The 18,363-nt window shown below is 36.5% G+C and overlaps 1 protein-coding gene across 4 annotated transcripts; it reads right to left on the reverse strand.

The window, feature by feature from the left end:
• Positions 1-262: 262 nt before the first annotated feature.
• On the reverse strand, positions 263-17,448 carry LOC143858816 (uncharacterized). Of its 4 annotated transcripts, none has more exons than XM_077369530.1 (5): positions 17,342-17,448; positions 16,776-17,010; positions 2,093-2,268; positions 1,667-1,958; positions 263-668 (listed from the first exon to the last, which is right to left on the reverse strand). In XM_077369530.1, the coding sequence occupies exons 1-5, from the start codon at positions 17,442-17,444 to the stop codon at positions 611-613; spliced, it is 864 nt and encodes a 287-aa protein (XP_077225645.1). In that variant the 5' UTR covers positions 17,445-17,448; the 3' UTR covers positions 263-610. The 4 variants fall into 4 exon arrangements, with proteins under 4 accessions (XP_077225645.1, XP_077225648.1, XP_077225646.1 ...); XM_077369533.1 differs by lacking the exon at positions 17,342-17,448 and adding an exon at positions 17,217-17,267; XM_077369531.1 differs by lacking the exon at positions 17,342-17,448 and adding an exon at positions 17,175-17,263.
• Positions 17,449-18,363: the final 915 nt, after the last annotated feature.

The following is an 18,363-nucleotide window of genomic DNA, read 5'->3' on the forward strand; positions in this document are numbered from 1 at the left end:
GAGAAATGCAAAAAAATTCCCAAAAATCACATTCTGCAAAACCCGCTTCCGTCATTCCGTATATTCTTATTACATGTTTTCGCCCATTTAGTCCGGCGAGACGGCGAAGCCTTGTCGAACACGCCCTTGACATTTGGGACAGTAGCAAGGACCAAAGTCCTCTATAATGTCTGAAAGCTTTAGATTAAACTCTTATTTTGAACAAAAGACGACCTTTCAATTGAAGCACAAAATCATTGACTACACCTAAGAGAACCAGAAAGAACCAGAGAAAAAGAATATATATACAGAGATCTGCTAACCACAAACAAAACTAAAATGCAGGAACAAAACAGCATCCTCAAGCACCCAAAACTGCCCAAAGCAAATGATTCATTACTAAGGCTCTGTTTGTTTCGGATTTTGAGATCCAATTGTGAGTCTAATAGTCAATTATGGACACACAATCAGTTCTAAAAATCTAAAACGAACAGTGTCTAAGTTTAAAAATAAGGTGTTTGGCACCGGTACTTACCCTGTATCCAGACTATTAAACAATAGATATGAACAAAAAATAAAGATGAGAGACCTGAAACTCTACAGCAGAACCGCAGGAATGATTTCCATATTCTCAAAGAGCCTTTTCAAGGTGGAATCTCTCAAGGACTGCTGCAGTTTCTTCCATTGCACTGCGATATAAGGACATCACCATTAATGCACTATCAATAATCTACACAAATATAACTCATAGCATTTGAATAAATAAAATAAATGACCATAAAAATTCCTCATTGTGGATCTGATGGTGCTGTTTTTTTTCAAAATGGATTAGTTTCAACTTCTTATTTTGATGTCTATTATTTACAGTAGTTAAACCAGTTCCACCTATGTTGCATGAGGACGAGTGTCGGAATCCGACACAGATACTGAGTGTCGGATTCGGCTAACCTTAGAAAAAGAATTTATGGATTCACCAATATATTTTAATCAATTCTAAATATATTCTTTTACAATATATTATAATAGATAGTGTATTCGAAATTTTAGTATTTTAAGTAAATATAATTTTTAAAAAATGGTATTTTAAGTAACTATAATGTTTTATTTCTTTATAAAATACTTATTAATAAAATAGATAAAACTTAATGATGTGATAATTGTAAATATATTGTAGTAGTATTTATAAAAAAAAAGTAGATCAAAGAGATAAAAGTGTCGGAGTGAATCCTAAAGTATTCGAATAGAACACGTGTCCCAGGTAAGTCGTCCATGCAAAATAATCCATGTAACATAGAGTTCCACCAATCACTGTTACATAGGTATTTCAGTTGGATCGCATTAATGTTGGGTTATATAGTGGGAAAGACATACATTTTTTTATTCAAGCAAAATAAACACTTCTGACAAGGTACGTATTTCTGTATTCAAGCAAAATAAACAACTTCTAACATGGTTTTCCAGGGGAGTGAGGATATGGGCATTAGTGTGATCTTACAGTTTGTTCCTGCTGAGATAATAGCATTAGTTTGTTGGTTTCCATTGCAATTTCTATAATGTAGCAGAGGAAATAAAGCACTACTATAACAGGGAGTAGATGATAAATAATAGAGGTTTGCCTCCCATTTCCAAAAAATAATAATAATAGAGATTTGCCTCTAGGAATGAGATTTTGACACAGGATGAGTACCTGCCAGGCCTAAGGATCTTGTATATTCCCGGTGTTGAAAGGTCTACAACTGTGGATCCAGCAGGTCCAGAAGGAATCAAGCCGCCATCATAAACATAGGCACAATGTTGCCAAAGGTTCTCAAAATCTTTGATGCTGACACTACTAGGCTGCCCACTAAGGTTCGCACTTGTAAGGGCCAGCGCACTTCCAGAGCTACGTGCAATTATTCGGATAAAATTGGAGTCTGGAACTCGAACTCCTATACTATCGAAACCCGGGTTCAAAGACTTCTCAAGGATGCTAGATTCCCCTGCAGTAAACTCAATGTTTGAAGACATATGTTAGAAAGAAACAGTGCAATAGAACTACAATTATAGTTTTCACAGAATCATAAGTACAAGTATTCTTTTTACAATGGTTTTTTTTTAAAGGCATAAATCGAACCTCGCTTTAGCACAACAGTGACAGGTCCAGGAAGGAGATTATTGAGCAACTCATGAGGTAAATGATTTGTAACAGCAAAACGTGTTATATCTGACACATCGGCAACACAAATTGCCAGAGGACTCGTATATTTACGCCCTTTGATCTCGTATATTCTATTAACTGCTACCATTGAACTGCAACAACAGAATCACGTGAATAACAAACATGGATATAATTTTCATAACAGCGACGTGCAGATCAAAGAATCATGACGAGGGTAAGCATTCACAAAACACAAAAATCATATAAAATGCATTTGATAGATTCAAAGAAATTTCATTCAAGAAGATCACGGGCATTAGACATCAAAATTTTAGAGGTGCTGAAAGATTTGCAGACGATAGGGATCATCTGGAAAAATAATTGATTGCTGGGTTGGAAATATAACATCTTCATCTCAGAAGCATTTGGCAAATTCATCTTCCTCATTAGACACTTTTAAGTTTTATTTTTTGTCAGGGATCCCATAAATGTGGTCATGGATGTCACCCCCGAGTCCAGACATAGTCGCAGACAAGGTACATGACGAGTTGGACAACCATATTATACAATATACACGGGTTTGCAAACCCTCGAATTAAGACCTTCCTCCCTCGGCCTAGAAAGGAGGGTTCATCGCGGTCGTCTGCTTATGCCGCCTCCCTCACCCTACCCCACACAATTTTTGGGACCTCCTCGGAATCCACAATCTATCTCATCATATCACATAACTTCACTGTCAAACTATGATGCAAGATCTGTGGTCGCACCAACTGCTTACCGCTGGTAGGATTCAAAGTATCAACGAGCCCATTCTACAACTATCACGCATCGGATGAGGGATACATCACTCTCATCTCCATTAAAAGCCTCTTAGGTGGTAGATTTGGGTGTTGAGCATCATCTCGCAGGTGAAGGTAAGATGTCGTCATTCACTATGTTGGGCCTTCTCATATTGTCCTGGGAGATGGTTACACACCATCCATCACCCATGCATGGTTTTAAATTTCCACCGGAACTGACATGAAACAACAGAAATGTTTCCATTTCTATCCATGGTTTTAAATTTCGGAATTTCGGTCCGAAATGTCAGAAATTTCGGGAATTCCGGTCCGAAGTTTCGTTTTAATGGCATTTTTTTATTAAAAAAAATTTGTTACAAAATTTCGGCCAAAATTTCGGAAATTTCGGTCCGAAATTTCAAACCCAAATTTAGAAGCTTAATACAAAATTTCGGATTTCGGTGGGGTCTGAAATAGGTACCGAAACCGAAATTTTAAACCTTGTTTCTATCCCCACCTGATAACGAAACTGAAACGTATATTGATATCAAAATTGTAGGTGCATTAATGGTATACTGTATTAGTATGTGTTACATAATTATATTTATACTATGGATATGTATTTATATGAATGGCATGTGAAATGTGGTATATATACTATGTATACATATTTTTATGAAGTCGATGTGAAATGTGGTATATACCGAATTACCAGACGAGCACGACATCGCATGTAACTAGGTGTTTGATGTTATTAAACCATTATGGATGGTTGTCTAGCTAATGTAATGGTTTCTAAGTACGCATTTGTGTTTTTTCTAGCATTTCCTAAAGTTTTATCTTAATGTTTTATTATTCGCATATGTTTCCACGTGTTTCCGTGATTTCGCAGGATTTCCACCAAAATTTCCAAGCGAAACTGAAACGTTTTCATTTTCGTGGGGACTGAAATCAAGACTGAAATTTAAAACCTTGCATGCATCTTTGGCTTGCTTCTAGGTCTTCCCTCTATATTCTTTGTCAGTTCCTGTTGTTTATTTTACTCCTAGTCCTCAACATAACTTATTGTTTGTTTCTAAGTTTACATCTAAGTTTTGTTGTTATTTTGTTTTTTGTCACGCCCCAAACCCCACCCTGGGCGTAGGACATGACAGTGTCGTACACCTGCAAAGCAAGCTCTACAAGTATACAAGGCTAACAGAAAATATCAGATCCAAGCATAAAATAAGCTAAGCTTAAAGAGATTTAGCAACTTCTTTTGCAGGGTTCACATAATACTCACTGTCTAAATGATCAAGTCAAACTAAAAGATCTCCAAGGTTAAGCCTCGACTTCCTCGTTTGCCTCAGGAGGATCTAAATATGAAAATATTAATATAACCACAGTCAGCTGAAAAGCTCAGTACATAATAAAATACTACTCTAAGTGTAGGTCTAAGCATGCCAAGGCTAAAAAAGGGTCAAACAAAAAGGTCAGAACTGAATACTGAAGTCTCAAACAGAAAGAGTGGGTATAATGATAATCAAAGGAGCATGTCAAAACAGAACACTGAATGGAGATGCAGTCGAAACTAACGAGTATCAAACAGTAATCAAAGCTAGTATCAAAATAGAAGTCAAAGCCAGAATCAAAACAGAAACCAGAGCCAAAAAGGGTGTCGAGAATTTCAGAACAATAGTCAATGCTAAAAGGGTGTTCGGAATTCAAAGTTCAGAATGCAAACTCCACTTCGAGATCATCATCTTAGCCCAAAAAGCAAGTTATTTTCACCCCGACTGCCCACGGGTCCAAAAAGCGTGTCATTGCTTACACCGACCGCCCACGGTGTCGGAACTAGCTCCTCAAAGTTCAGATACAAGTCGACAGGGCCAGCGTTTTATCCCATTGACGGGCCAGAAGTTCCAGTGTACTACCCTCACGGTAGGTCCAGAATTTGCCAATTGTATTACACCCATATGGCAAGGTCCAGAAATAACCCAAGGCTCCACTAAAGTGTCCAGAAACAGAAGGTGAATCCAAAGTCCATAACAGATAGTTCCAAAGGTCCAGATAACATATCCAAAGTCTAGAGTCCAAAACAGATATTTTTCAAAGGTTCATGACTAACTGGAATAACCAAAGCAATAGCGGTAACAAAAGCAATAAGAGTCCAAACAGATGGTATCAAAGAGTTCATAAGGATGGGAGACAAAGCTCAGCAAAAGGGTTCCATAAGGGTTTCAAAAGTTCACTTTATATGTAAAATCAACAATATCATGGCAAAGCCAAAACTCAAAGTAATCCCTACCGGTACAAAGCCAAAGAGTCCGTATCGAAACAATATCATAACGAAATTGAAATCAGATAGTCCATAGGCTAATAAGAATAGCATGCTAGACCAAAGCGATAACTGAAATTGTATAGGTACAAACCAGAGGTACACCAACAATAACATATGTAATCAAAGATAATGGATTAACGGTTCACCCAAAGTAGTACGTTATTACGTACTTCTATGTCGAATGTTTTCCCGTGAACTTGTCTTGAAGAACGATTACCTTGAATCGCAATCTACACTCTCCAAGTCCACATGAATTTGAGTGTCTAGGGCTGTCTTGAAAGCAAGCACTGGAATGACTTGCTTTCCCCAAATCAATCTAATGGCAACAGCTCCAACGACAGTGAAAGATGAGTGCGAGTTCACAAGAATAGTTGCTGTCCTCGCGTCTTAGATCTTGCTTTTGGCAATATAAAAAAGAAAAAAACAAGGGGATGTTCTCACCAAAACTCTATCTCACTACCTCTGTGTGAAGGATAATTTATGCCTGAATGAACCCCACTCAAAGGCCTTTTTAACTTTTCTTTGTTGTGCATCCAACTGCCATAACAAGGAGTATAATTTTATTCTCACCAAATCTCATTCCTTTAGAGAGATATGGCTTCCTACTTCTGATCATGTTGCTGCCCCCAAAAGTGTGATGCCGTTCACATTGAACAAGGCTGAGGAGAAACGTTTTGGGTATTTAAATGGGTAGCTCTGGATGATATACTTACATTGAGGACACTTTCTAAAGCTACCAATATAATACTATTTCCAGGGAACTCTTGTTTCCAAAACTTCTTCTGCACATTTCCAAAAGTCCAAGAGGAGCACGAATCATTCTTAAGATGAATAATTTCTATGTTAATCCTCTAAATTTCATACAGGGTTTATTAATAAAAGGGAAAGTCTCCAATCTGTTTTGCTAACCAAAAGTCCTACTATGAGAAGAAATAGGATGGAGACACACGAATCACGCTCTCTTGTGCACTCTCCCCGAGTCCGAGCAGGATAGAACAAGTGTCCTTTGCCCCCCTATATTAGCAACGTTCCATATCAGTCCACCTTCCTTATGAGTTACATGCATTAAAGGAAATTCTCCAATTTGCTTTGCTTACTAGAATTCCTACTAGAAAGGAATAGGCGGTCGGCTCTATTTGGAGCAATCTTTCCCAAAAAATTTGTATCTTTGAGATACCTCTTCATATATGCCTCTTTGTTTATTGGTTAAAAACAGCTAGAAAACTTTCCAAAGCAATTATTTGCTTGGAGTTTTAAAAAAAAAAGGTAATTACTATTCAATCCTCATCATTCAAGGCCACAAAATAGCCACGATCTACCATTACCACCAGCACTCTTGTATTACTAAGGAAACCCAATTATGTGTCTAACAAATTTTCTCATTATGATATTGACACCCCATAAGTTTAATTAGCCGTATACCTTAGACATTGGGCTTCGAGTGATAAATACATCCCATTTTCCATTAGGAATCCGTAATTATCCTTAACATTTGATAATCTAAAAGGAAACATGGAAATGAATTTCCATTTACTTTAGACTTTCCACATTGACCATCTAATTCCATTGGCCAAAATCCAATGACAAGGATACCCACGGCAAGCTAAGAAAAATCTAGTATCTATAGGAACAATTTTGATAATGGCACTCCATCGGTTCAATTTAGCTACATGCCAGAAACATTGTGTTCTCGATTGATAAGTAACCTCCTTCAAGTTTTTTTTTTTTCAAAACTTAAGCTCAGATTTAATATTGTCACCCCGCACCGACATGGAAAAATTCTATGCCCGATTTTAGTAAAGACACCCATCTAGGAGATGGGGTTTTTCTTATGGTGAGGCTGGGTATTACATTTTTACACCCTCTTGTGTGTTTGTGAAGGATCTATAGTCGATGATGTTGCTAGCTAGTAGTGTTTGTTGTGGGGGCCTTTACATTCTCTTTGCTCCAATTGCCAAATCCTCTTAGTTGATGTCAGATGCTGAAGTTTTGTCTGCTTCATAGACATATCCATCATTATCCGTATCATGGTTTTAAATTTCTACCACAACCGACACGAAATGACCGAAATGTTTATGTTTCCATCCCCGCAAAAATACATAACAAATCCAAAAGCTATACCGAAACTAAATTCATAAGTGTATTAGTGATATGCTAAATCACTGTGTTAGATATGCATTTGTACTTATTCTAGCATTTTCTAAAATTTCATCTTAAAATTCTATCATTGCATATATTTCCATGCGTTTTCGTGATGTTATAGGATTTCCACATAAATTTTTAACCAAAACAAAAAGATTTTCATTTCCGTGACGACCAAATTTAAACCCTTGGTCAGTGTGGCATCATCTCCTTGCTCACACGAACAATAGAGTCCTATACAATCCTTAGTGTCTCCGTCTTTTACTAAAGTCACATGTAATAAAGATTTTAAGCATCAATTGTGCCATAATTGAAAGCTCAGAAAAAATCTGAAATTCAATAATTCATATAATAATGTGTACCTCTTATTCGTTTGGAGTAGTTCACTCTGATGTGTGGGGTCCTTCCCAGTTGCCTCTTTGATCTCATTTTTTTATGAGATTTATGTTGATGATTTTACCCACTGTACATGGAATTTCTTCACGAAAACACTTAAATGAAGCATCTACGAAGTGTTGGTGGATGTGAGTGCACCATCCAACCCTTCAGGGACTTCGGTCAGTCTCATCGTATTTCGTCGCAATTCTCATATCCATACACCATCTCAAAATGATGTAGCAGAGAAAAAGCATCCTCACAACACTGAAGCTGGCAAATCCATAATGTTTCACACTATGGCTCTCAAGCACCCTTGAGGGACTTCCGTAATTGACCCCGGGACATCGGATTACTATGTTTTCTTTTATTGGTTTTATTGGGTGGCATCCAAACTAATCTCTCCACTCGTAACGGTGTATTTGTTATGCCCATAAACCATCTGCAAGAAAATAAACTGTCACCTAAGGCTTTCACATGCATTTTTGTGGGGTATAGTGATGAGCAACGTGCATATCAGTTATTCTCTTTCTTCCTCTGCAAATCCTTCCTTGCTGACTCATAGAACATGGATCCTATAGCCATATTGAAAATATTACAAATTGGAACAAGCATAAGCAGGCATTAGCAGCTCAAGTGACTAGCAACCACAAGCCACAAGCCTATTTCATTTTCAGAGGCAATTGTGCTTGAAAGATGCATGGAGGCTATGGCGTAGGAGATGAATGTACTGTGCAAAAATGATAAATGTGAAATTGTTCCCAGAATTCCTTGTAAGAATTTCATTGGATATAATGGGTTTATAAACTAAAACAAAAGGCTGATCGTACCATAGACAGGTACGAAGTGTGACTAGTAGCAAAAGGGTATAATCAACAATAAGGAGTAGACTATGATGAGATATTTAGTCTTCTTGTTGTGAAAGCACTACTATGCGATTGATTATTACCTTAGCTAATATGTTTGAATGATCTTTTTCACAAATGAATCTCAAGAACACATTCTTGCATGGTCTTCTAAAGGAGGAAGTATTTATGGAACAACTAGAGGGTTATGAAACAACAAGAATGGGGAGATTTGTATGGTAGCTCAAAACGGCCATCTATGGATTAAAGCAAGAACTTGTAGAATGGTTTGATAGGCTACGTAAGGCCGTCATAAGACATCACTATCAAAGGAGTAAATCTGATAACTTGTTTGTGAAGCACACTCTGAGGTACGTCACTCATTTTAGTTTACGTTGATGATGTAATCCTTAATAGGAGTGATACATAAGAAATAGAGAGAATGAAAAGGAATTTCAGAAAAGATTTTGACATGGAAGACCTTGGGCAATTACATTAGTTCCTAGGTGTTGAAATTGAACGCACCAGGGGATGTCCAAAGGAAGTATACCAGATCTTCTCAAAAGATTCAAAGTGGAACCTTGCAGACAACTGAGTTTTTATATAATAAAAAGATGTCTAGGAAAGAAGGTGTGAAGATCAAAGATCCTTTATGCATCGGAATATGGTAGGTGCTCTTCAGTATCTTACCTTCAGTTGTCTTGAGATTAATTATACAATAAATCTAATTTGTAAGCACATGCATGATCTCAGAGAGGAGAATCTATAGGGATCCAAGAGGATTATGAGATACGGTAGAGGAATGAGAGGGCATGGTTTATTCTATGAAGAATGTTATGTCAAAAGTATCACAGTGGAAGGATATTTAGACACTGATTGGGTAGGGATCCAGGTACCAGAAGGTCTGTTACAGGTTTTTACATTATGGTGAATGAATGTCATTGTCTAGTTTCTTGTGGTAGTAAGAAACAAAGGGCTATGGCTAGGTCCAAATCAAACGTGGAGTATAGGATCATGAATCATGACTTCTGTTACTGCAGTGTACACAGATTTGTCATCTACTTCAGGAATTCCAAACTAGGACAGATGTATGTACTCTTTACTATGACAACCAAAATGCAATCAAGATATCACAAAATACCATATTCAATGCTAGGAACAAACATGTTGATTTAAACCATAGTTGCCAGAGTGGGAAGCGAGTCCGAGAAGCGATGCGGGAAGCAAAGTGTTTTAAAGAAAATAAAGCGAAAATGTGTGGGTAGCTTCATTGAAAGTCAACATGAAGCATATAATGAGCCTCATTGGAAGCAAACAAGAAGTGCATAGAAAGTTCAGGACAGTAGTAGGTTATGGAGTTAAGGTTTACAAGTAGAAAAGAAGGCTTCGTAATTGATTAGAATTACAAGTTTTAGGAATTTACAGTTACATATATTAATCATATTTATCGAATGCTAACTCGTTAAGTTTTTGTAAAAAAATCCGCATAATTTTCATTTGAAACTTAAAATGAGTTTTCAAGTTTTAAATGCAATCACTTTTTTTAAAATGGGATCATTCAATATTATCAAAAGGAGGAAATATTCTTTGAGGAAGAAATAATCACCAATAATAGGAAGTGTACTCTTAATCAAGAGGAAATGGTAGGAAATACTTCCCCTAAATTTGGGAAGAGAAAAGAACTTACCTTCCGAAGCGAGTTTCTAGGGAAGCAAACTTCCCTTCCAGCTAGGAAGTTTCCGGTAACTATGATTTAAACTACCACTCTATTCATGAGATAAGTGTAGTGTACGTTTCAAGTGAAGATTAGGTGGCTGACGTATTCACCAAAGGTTCGGCTGCATTGAATCATGACTGTTGACAAGCTAAAAATGTTCCGAGAACACTTCATATTGAGTGTTAAGGAATTCGTATGGGTGACACTAATGTAATTTAGTGGCAAAACTTGTAATAATCAGTAGTTTGGTTTAGTATATAGCACATCAAGTAAACTGATTGAAAACATAATTGAATAGAAATGGTGTACAAATGTCTTGTATGATGGTAGTGAATGATTACCCTGGAGGAATATGGTGCGCTACGCACAGGCAGATCGAAAGGAAAATCAATTTTTTGTTTTGCGCTAAAGGGTATTCCGGTAATTTCCTGATGTAGTGGCATTAACATATATAAGCCATGTATTAGGGTTAAGGGTTATGATTTTTATTTTTTTATTTTTTTTAGTTTTCTTGGACAAAAGGAAAGAATGAGAGTTTGTAACCCTAAACCGAAATAGTGAAACTCTTCTCCCGTATATGTAGGCACACTACTAAACCACATAAATCTTGTGTTCTAGATTTGTGTGATTGTGTTTCTTGTATCTCTTCATTTCATTTTATGCACGCACTGTTTGATGCTATTTTGAGAGATTAAAGATCTCTCGGTTTTCTACAAGGCTGCTCTACATTTTGGTTCCCCACCGCAACATCTTCTAATCTGGATTGATATATAGTATCAGAGTCACAGGCATAGATTTACAGTAGATAAGGTCTTAAAACTAGCTCTTCCTTAAAATCTTTCAGATATGATTATCATTTTGTTTTCTAGTACTACGAATTTTCAACATTGATTTCAAGGCTTTTTATATGAATCCAAGAGAAGTGGGGCCATTTGAAATTTAGAATTTCAAATCAGTATACATTCAAGATCAGGTTGGCAGCCAGCCGTAAACTTCTTCTATGAAATGAATACTGTAGAAAATTTTCTAAAGGATTCATTAGCCAACCCCAACTAGTTTGGGACAAAGGCTTAGTTGAGTTAAGTTGAGTATACATTCAAGATCAGCTCAATACAAATTAAAAGTTTCAGACAATTTCTACATGAAAATATGTACCAAACAACGTTGCACTGTTGGTATTCAAGGATGCAGGGGCGGAACTACGTATAGCGTTGGGGGGGGGCACGGCCCCCCCAAAGATTTGCAAAATCATTAAAATAACTATTATTTTATAGTTTCCCGTGGGATTTAAAAACTCACGATTTGGGTCAAAAGCGTTAAAGTTGCCCAAAAAGGTGGGGCGCAACTTAAATCCCAAGGGATGAAAATATCAATTCCCCATCTCCTTATGTTACAAAAACTCCCGTAGAAAGCTTCCTTTTTAGGAGAGTTCTCTGGAATTGGAAAGGGAAGTGAATATTCACCCCATTTAAGGGGACCTCCATATACTCTCTATTTCTAAACAAATTCTTAGAGACCTCCACTCCATATATATTTTTTGAGAAATTCTTCTGCTCCCCTATTCGGCTTTTCCTTTTATGTTAGGGTTTGTGCGAAAAAATTGGTTCAGTTGCGCGGAAGAAGAAAAAGGAGAAAAGGTTAGTATTATTCTTTTCTTTTTCCCTCTGTATTTCTAAAATGTTTGATTATTTTTGTTCTTTTTATTTCATTCTTTTTAGGGTATATATGTTTATGCTCTTGTTTTGCTAGGGTTCTTTCCTCTTCAGCTCTTCTCTTCTGATTTTTGTTTTTAGAGGGAGAAGGGGAGAGATTTGAGACTTGAGAGGGGCAGAGGGCCGATTGAGATTAGTTTTTTTTAGAGTTCTTTCCTCTTCTGATTTCTATATTTTTAGAGCGAGAAGGAGAAAATTTTCAGAATTGAGAGGGCTGTGATGATTGAGGGATAATGGAGATGTTCTACCAAATTTGATGGGTCACCATGACACCATTGCGCAGCATTAAACAGTGAACTTTGATTAAGGAAAACCCTAAGCAACAAATAAGAAAACTGCCCTTAGGCCTAAGCCATAGAGAATCCAGTATAATTCAAGCAATGGCATAGAGAATTCCCTCTCTAGAGAATTCAATTACCTAGATCTTAAATGCCCTAAGCCATAAATATTCGCCATTAGAACAAGAAATACCCCTTTTTTCAGAATAAGAAAACCTAGAAAGAAGAAGATGAAGAAAACTGAGATGTTTAAACAAGAAAACTTAGTTTGTGTACGGGTTGATACGTTGAGTTATGAGTTATAAAAGGAGTCCTCTAGATGCCTAGATCATTTAGAAGTTTTATATTTGCACTACCATGATTTAATAATTGTGCAAAGTCAGCTCATCATTTACATTGATTCCAATATCTATATTTCTATCTCTACTTCTCACAATCTTGACTCTTGAGGTGTGCCTCCTCTATGTTATCATTACTTCGTTATATATTTATGCATGCCCAGATGTCCTATTATCAATCTTCTTATTTATAAGATTAGTGGTTTATAAAATCCTTGAAAAATATTATACTAATTGATAGATAAAATTTTCAAGTTGTTTATTAATCCAGATTCACTCCTCAAAATTATAAGTTGAATCATGGGCAAACCAAAAACTATCGATGCATTCTTCAAAAAAAAAGAATGTTAATGATTCAGAAGTCAGCACACCTTTTCTATTAAATTCTGACATGTCAAATGTTGAGCAACGTCCTTCTAAGTTACCAAGAACCCATCTTGAAGAGGTTGATACCACTTCCTTAGAACGTGATCCAGCATTACGTCATCAAATGTTGGAATATCATGTTAATCAAAGAGATGAAATTCGTCGTGCATATCTTATTGCTGGAACATATCAATATCAACTTTCATAGTATCCTCTTTCTGGAGCAGAGAATCATCTTCGCCGATTCAATCTTCTTGGTTCAAAAAATTTTGTTGGTTAGAATACTCCCCTTCAAAGGATGCTGCATTTTGTCTTCCATGCTATCTTTTTTGTAAGGAACCAACAGGACGCCCGGGATTGAGCGCGTTTACAAGTGAAGGGTTTCAAAATTGGAAAAAAGTGAATGATGGATTGAATTGTGCATTTTTAGGTCATGTTGGAAAAGAGCATAATTCACCACATAAAATTGTTGAGAAGGCTTGCCATGATCTATTGAATCAATCGCAGCATATTGAAAAGCTGATAGAAAAACAAACATCACAAGAGATTGAGAATAACCGGTTGCGACTCAAGACTTCCATAGACACCGTTCGTTGGTTAACATTTCAAGCATGTGCTTTTAGAGGTCATGATGAGAGCTTAAGTTCAAAAAATCGAGGTAATTTTATTGAAATGATAAAGATTTTGGCAGATTATAATGAAAAAGTTTCTGGGGTTGTCTTCGAAAATGCTCCAAAGAATCCCAAATACACATCGCCTAAATTCAAAAGGAAATATTGCATATTTTCTCAAGTAAAGTGCGTAGTGCAATTCGTGAAGAAATTGGAGATGAAAAATTTTGCATTATTGTTGATGAAGCTAGAGATGAGTCTATGAGAGAGCAAATGGCTTTTTTTTTTAGATTTGTTGATAAAGATGGTTTTATTAGAGAACGGTTTTTTGATCTAGTGCATGTTAGAGATACTACTGCATTGACTCTTAAAAAGGAGATATGTGATGTTCTCTCTCGTCACAGTTTCAACATTCAAAACATCCGAGGTCAAGGATATGATGGTGCTAGTAATATGCGTGGTGAGTGGAATTGTTTAAAAGCCTTATTTCTTAAAGATTGCCCGTATGCATATTATGTGCATTGCCTAGCTCACCAATTACAATTAGCATTGGTTGGAGCATCCAGAGAAGTAATGTCTATTCATCATTTTTTCTCAAAGTTGTCTTCCATTGTGAATATTATCGGTGCCTCCTGCAAACGTCATGATGAATTGCAGTCTAACCAAGCGGATGATATTGCATATTTGATTTCTATCGATGAGATTGAGTCTGGTAGAGGGGCTAATCAAATCGGCACTTTGCAACGAGCTAGGGATACTCGATGGGGCTCCCATTATAGATCTATTTGCAGCTTACTAAAGATGTTTTCTGCTACTTGCACAGTGCTTATAAATATCATTAATGGAGGAGGAGCCACTTCTTCTCAACGTGGTGATGCAGATACCGCTTATGATGTGATGACATCTTTTGAATTTGTTTTTATATTACATTTGATGAAAGAAATCATGGGAATCACTGATGTTCTCTGCCATGCTTTGCAAAATCGTTCGCAAGACATTTTGAATGCTCTGCACTTAGTCTCAACTACAAAATTACTCATTCAAAAGTTGAGGGAAGACAGCTGGAATAGTTTACTCGAGAATGCGAAATCATTTTGCAAAGACGTGGGATTGAGATTCCTGATATGAGTGCCCCTTACACAGCAGGTCGTGGTCGGTCACGTGAATCACAGGATCCCATTACGATGGAGCACCATTATCGGGTTGACATATTTAATGCTGCAATAGACTCTCAATTGCAAGAGCTAAATATCAGATTCAATGAGCAAGCAACAGAGGTCCTTATTCTTAGTTCTGCTCTTGATCCTAAGGAGGCTTATAAATCTTTTAAAATTGAAGATATTTGTAATCTTGTGGAGAAATTTTATCCTCAAGATTTCTCAGAGCACGAAAAAATTCATTTGAGATTTCAACTGCAGCATTATGAGCTTGATATACTTCAGCATCCAGATTTTCAAAATATTTCCACAATTTCTGAACTTTGCCAGAGATTAAGTGCAACGGGAAAGTCAGCGATCTATTATCTGATTGATAGATTGATACGTCTTGTGTTGACTCTTCCGGTTTTAACTACAACTACAGAACGTGCATTTTCAGCTATGAAACTTGTTAAAACAAGACTTCGTAACAAGATGGAAGATGAAATTCTTGCAGATTGCTTGGTGGTCTACATCGAAAAAGAAATCGCTGAGAGTTTTAGTACAGATATGATCGTAGATGAATTTTATGATATGAAAAGTCGACGGGCACAACTTAAATAGAAAGATTTAGGTTTACTTTTTTTGTTTTCTTTTGTCGGCTTCAATCAAAGTTGGCTAACACGTTCGCATATTCATGGAGTTATAGCATACTCTTCGTGTATTGAAAGTCCTATCATAGTTTTAATTCATTAGTTTAAATTTATGGTTTAACTTTTTTATTTTATGAAAGTGTGTGTGTGTGTGTGTGTGTCATGCATTTTTTTTACAACTAGTCCGGCCCCCCCAGGTGTAAATTCCTGGTTCCGCCCCTGCAAGGATGCTTTTTTGGTGTTTGTGCTTTGAGTCATCATCTCTAAACAATGCTACCTCTAGACATGGATTTCCATTCTACTTTTTAACAGGTCCCGGGTCAGTTTCTCTCTTTTTCTTTTTTCTTTTTTTGAAATGGGCTGGTCAGTCATATTTACAGAGGCTAATACAACTGTTAATGCTTTTGATATTCTTGCAACTTGGGATCAAATCATCTCTTAGTATGTCATATATCTTAGCAAGGTTTTAGTAATACACGAAATGTATCCTGTTGTAAGTCCGAAAAGAATAACATATAGAACAGAAACAAAATGAATTGATTACCACCCACTCATAGACACACACCTTTTACTACAGGGTATATGAAAGGGATTTTTTAGAACATAATTATCATTCTTCCATGTGCAATCAGTGCAAACTGAAAATTCGACTTGATTCAGTGTTGGCCCACATATGAGTTGACACAAAATTAATCAATCATTCAAACCAACTTTTACGAGTATATTATGACATGATCTGGCTTTCCAAAAGTTAAGTACTAGACTAGTTTTAAAGAGTGCTTGCAAGTTTTCTAGTACTTGATCTGTTTCTTTCAAAGTATACAGATACCAACTTACTGCCTTAATGTGATCCAAATCATGACTGTTGATTGGGTTGAGTCAACTCGATGAAATTTCATGTTCTCAGAGTTTCAACATTTCGCTCAGTTACCTAATCTCCTTGGTCTACATTTGGGTTCCAAAGTTACAGTATTCCTGAAACAGAAGTTCAAGGTTCTTGGTTTCAGGTCACTCGACTAAAAGTCTAAAACAAGAGTGTTTCCATTGGGCAGTGATATCCCCCCCCCCCCCCCCCCCCCGAATGGATACTTTTCCCCACTTTGACAGATATCGTTAGGATATACAGAGGGTTGGAGGAGCCACCGTTAACTCCAAAAGGCTTAAAAGTTAACGATTTCTGTTAAAGGGGGGGATATCACTGCCCTTTCCATTTTGAGGTTTAAAACAAAGAAAGACAGCATACTTCTTTCCATATTTCATGAGAACTGTAAGTTTTCAGTTGTAAAAAATAACCTAAACATAAGAGAAAAGGAAGCTTCAGGGATAAGATATGTAATGAAAAAATGTGGGATAAGATATGAAATGAAAAATGTGTGCCATCTCATACCATGCATCACAAGCAAACCCATAAAGGGTATCTGTTGGCAAGGCAATTACTTTCCCTTCTTTGATTGCTCCAATAGCTTCTCTGACATGAGTTTCGGTGGCAGGAAGAACAACCCCTCCATTAACCTTGAGACTCAGAGTGCATCTCTTCAAATTGCATGCCATTTTCTTTGGAAAGCCCCCTTTAAAACCCTGGTTTTGATATAGAGAATGGAAAAGAATCAACTTTGGCAAACCTGAAAATGAAATAAAAACCATGAGTGTGGGTCTGAAGCTGGAAAAACAGTGACAAAAGGGAAAAAGTAAATATATACGGAGAGATTAAAATTTCAACTTGAGCAGGCCTAAAAAGAGATCAAACACGATAGAAAGAGAGACTAGAATCCAAATTCAAGCATACATGAAAAAATCAGATAAATACTATGAAATTGAGTTTTAAAACCTAAAAAAGTGAAAGAACGACACAAATGAGATGGGTTGGTAGAGAAAATTAAATAAATAGTATGAATTAGGTTTAAAAAGACGCTGATATCCACAGTACCATATTTTAATAATGGCACTACTCACTTTTTTTTCCCTTTATGTTTCGAGGAGTGAACGGACCGGACCTAGTTGCCACGGTAGAATACAGCTGGGCGGCCCAAGTGATGAAAAGGGGCTCATTTATCATTTCCCTTTGTAATTTGTTAGTTTTCTTTGATATGCGACATCGGCCATTTTAATATTTCTTTCGTAAAATTATTTAAAAAATGCATAGTTTATGCGAAATTGTGAACAAAGGATATTGATTTGAAATTTATAAAAAATGTGTTGTCAGGTGAGAGAAGATGGCTTTTAGGACAAATATACCCCTCCTACCTCTTTTTTCACTCCACCTTTTTGCACCTATCCCTATGCACTTATTACCTTCTCACCTACCACCTTCTTCTTTCTCAAGACTTTTCTAACGTGGAAAACTCCGTGGAAGGGTTTTGAAGGTTGCCATTTACAACAGGGTTTGGTAATCATGAGGTTTTATTCATGATAAACTTATCGAAGAATGCAAAAAAAAATAATTTTGAGCTTAAAACTGAATTTTGTTGTTTTTCCCATTTTCAAGATAAATCCATTTTCTTTGCATTTTTTTATTCTAAAACATCAAAATCAAGCTTCAATTTATGGTTGCCTGCATGACACTAAGATCACAATGTATATCCCTATTATCCTTCGAATTTTTACTCAATTTGAAAATAAAAATCTTTGGAATTATCCTTATTCTACTGGCTTCCGTCGGAAGTCCGAACAAAACTTCGGACTTCCGAACAAACGTTCGGACTTCCGACGGAAGACAGTCAAACTTTGTAGTTCGGTAATTGTCATATGTTAGTGGATCATTTTGGTATTTTTTTCGTAATTTTAATACTTTGCTTCCATTTTTTGTAATTTTTCATTTAAAACTTAGCACTTCAACCACAAATCCGTAATGATTACTATCTTTTGCAAGTACTGATTATTATTTTTTGCAATTATGCTTTTGCTAGCCACCTTTGCACCCATATTACTTCTGCCAATCTTTGCATCAAAGGATGGGTCACAAGCCGAGAAGTTGC

Source organism: Tasmannia lanceolata, unplaced genomic scaffold (assembly GCF_043159265.1).
Source record: "Tasmannia lanceolata isolate RefF3 unplaced genomic scaffold, GAP_Taslan_0.1 ptg000026l, whole genome shotgun sequence".
Lineage (NCBI taxonomy): Eukaryota > Viridiplantae > Streptophyta > Magnoliopsida > Canellales > Winteraceae > Tasmannia > Tasmannia lanceolata.

Bases quoted from the DNA above. Each gene is read 5' to 3' on its own strand.
- LOC143858816 (XM_077369530.1), bottom strand. From the start codon at position 17,444: ATGATAAATGAGCCCCTTTTCATCACTTGGGCCGCCCAGCTGTATTCT. The intron at 17,011-17,341 runs GTGAGTAGTGCC...TTTCATTTTCAG, and splicing joins AAACATAAAGGGAAAAAAAA to GTTTGCCAAAGTTGATTCTT. The intron at 1,959-2,092 runs GTTCGATTTATG...AGTTTACTGCAG, and splicing joins CACTGTTGTGCTAAAGCGAG to GGGAATCTAGCATCCTTGAG.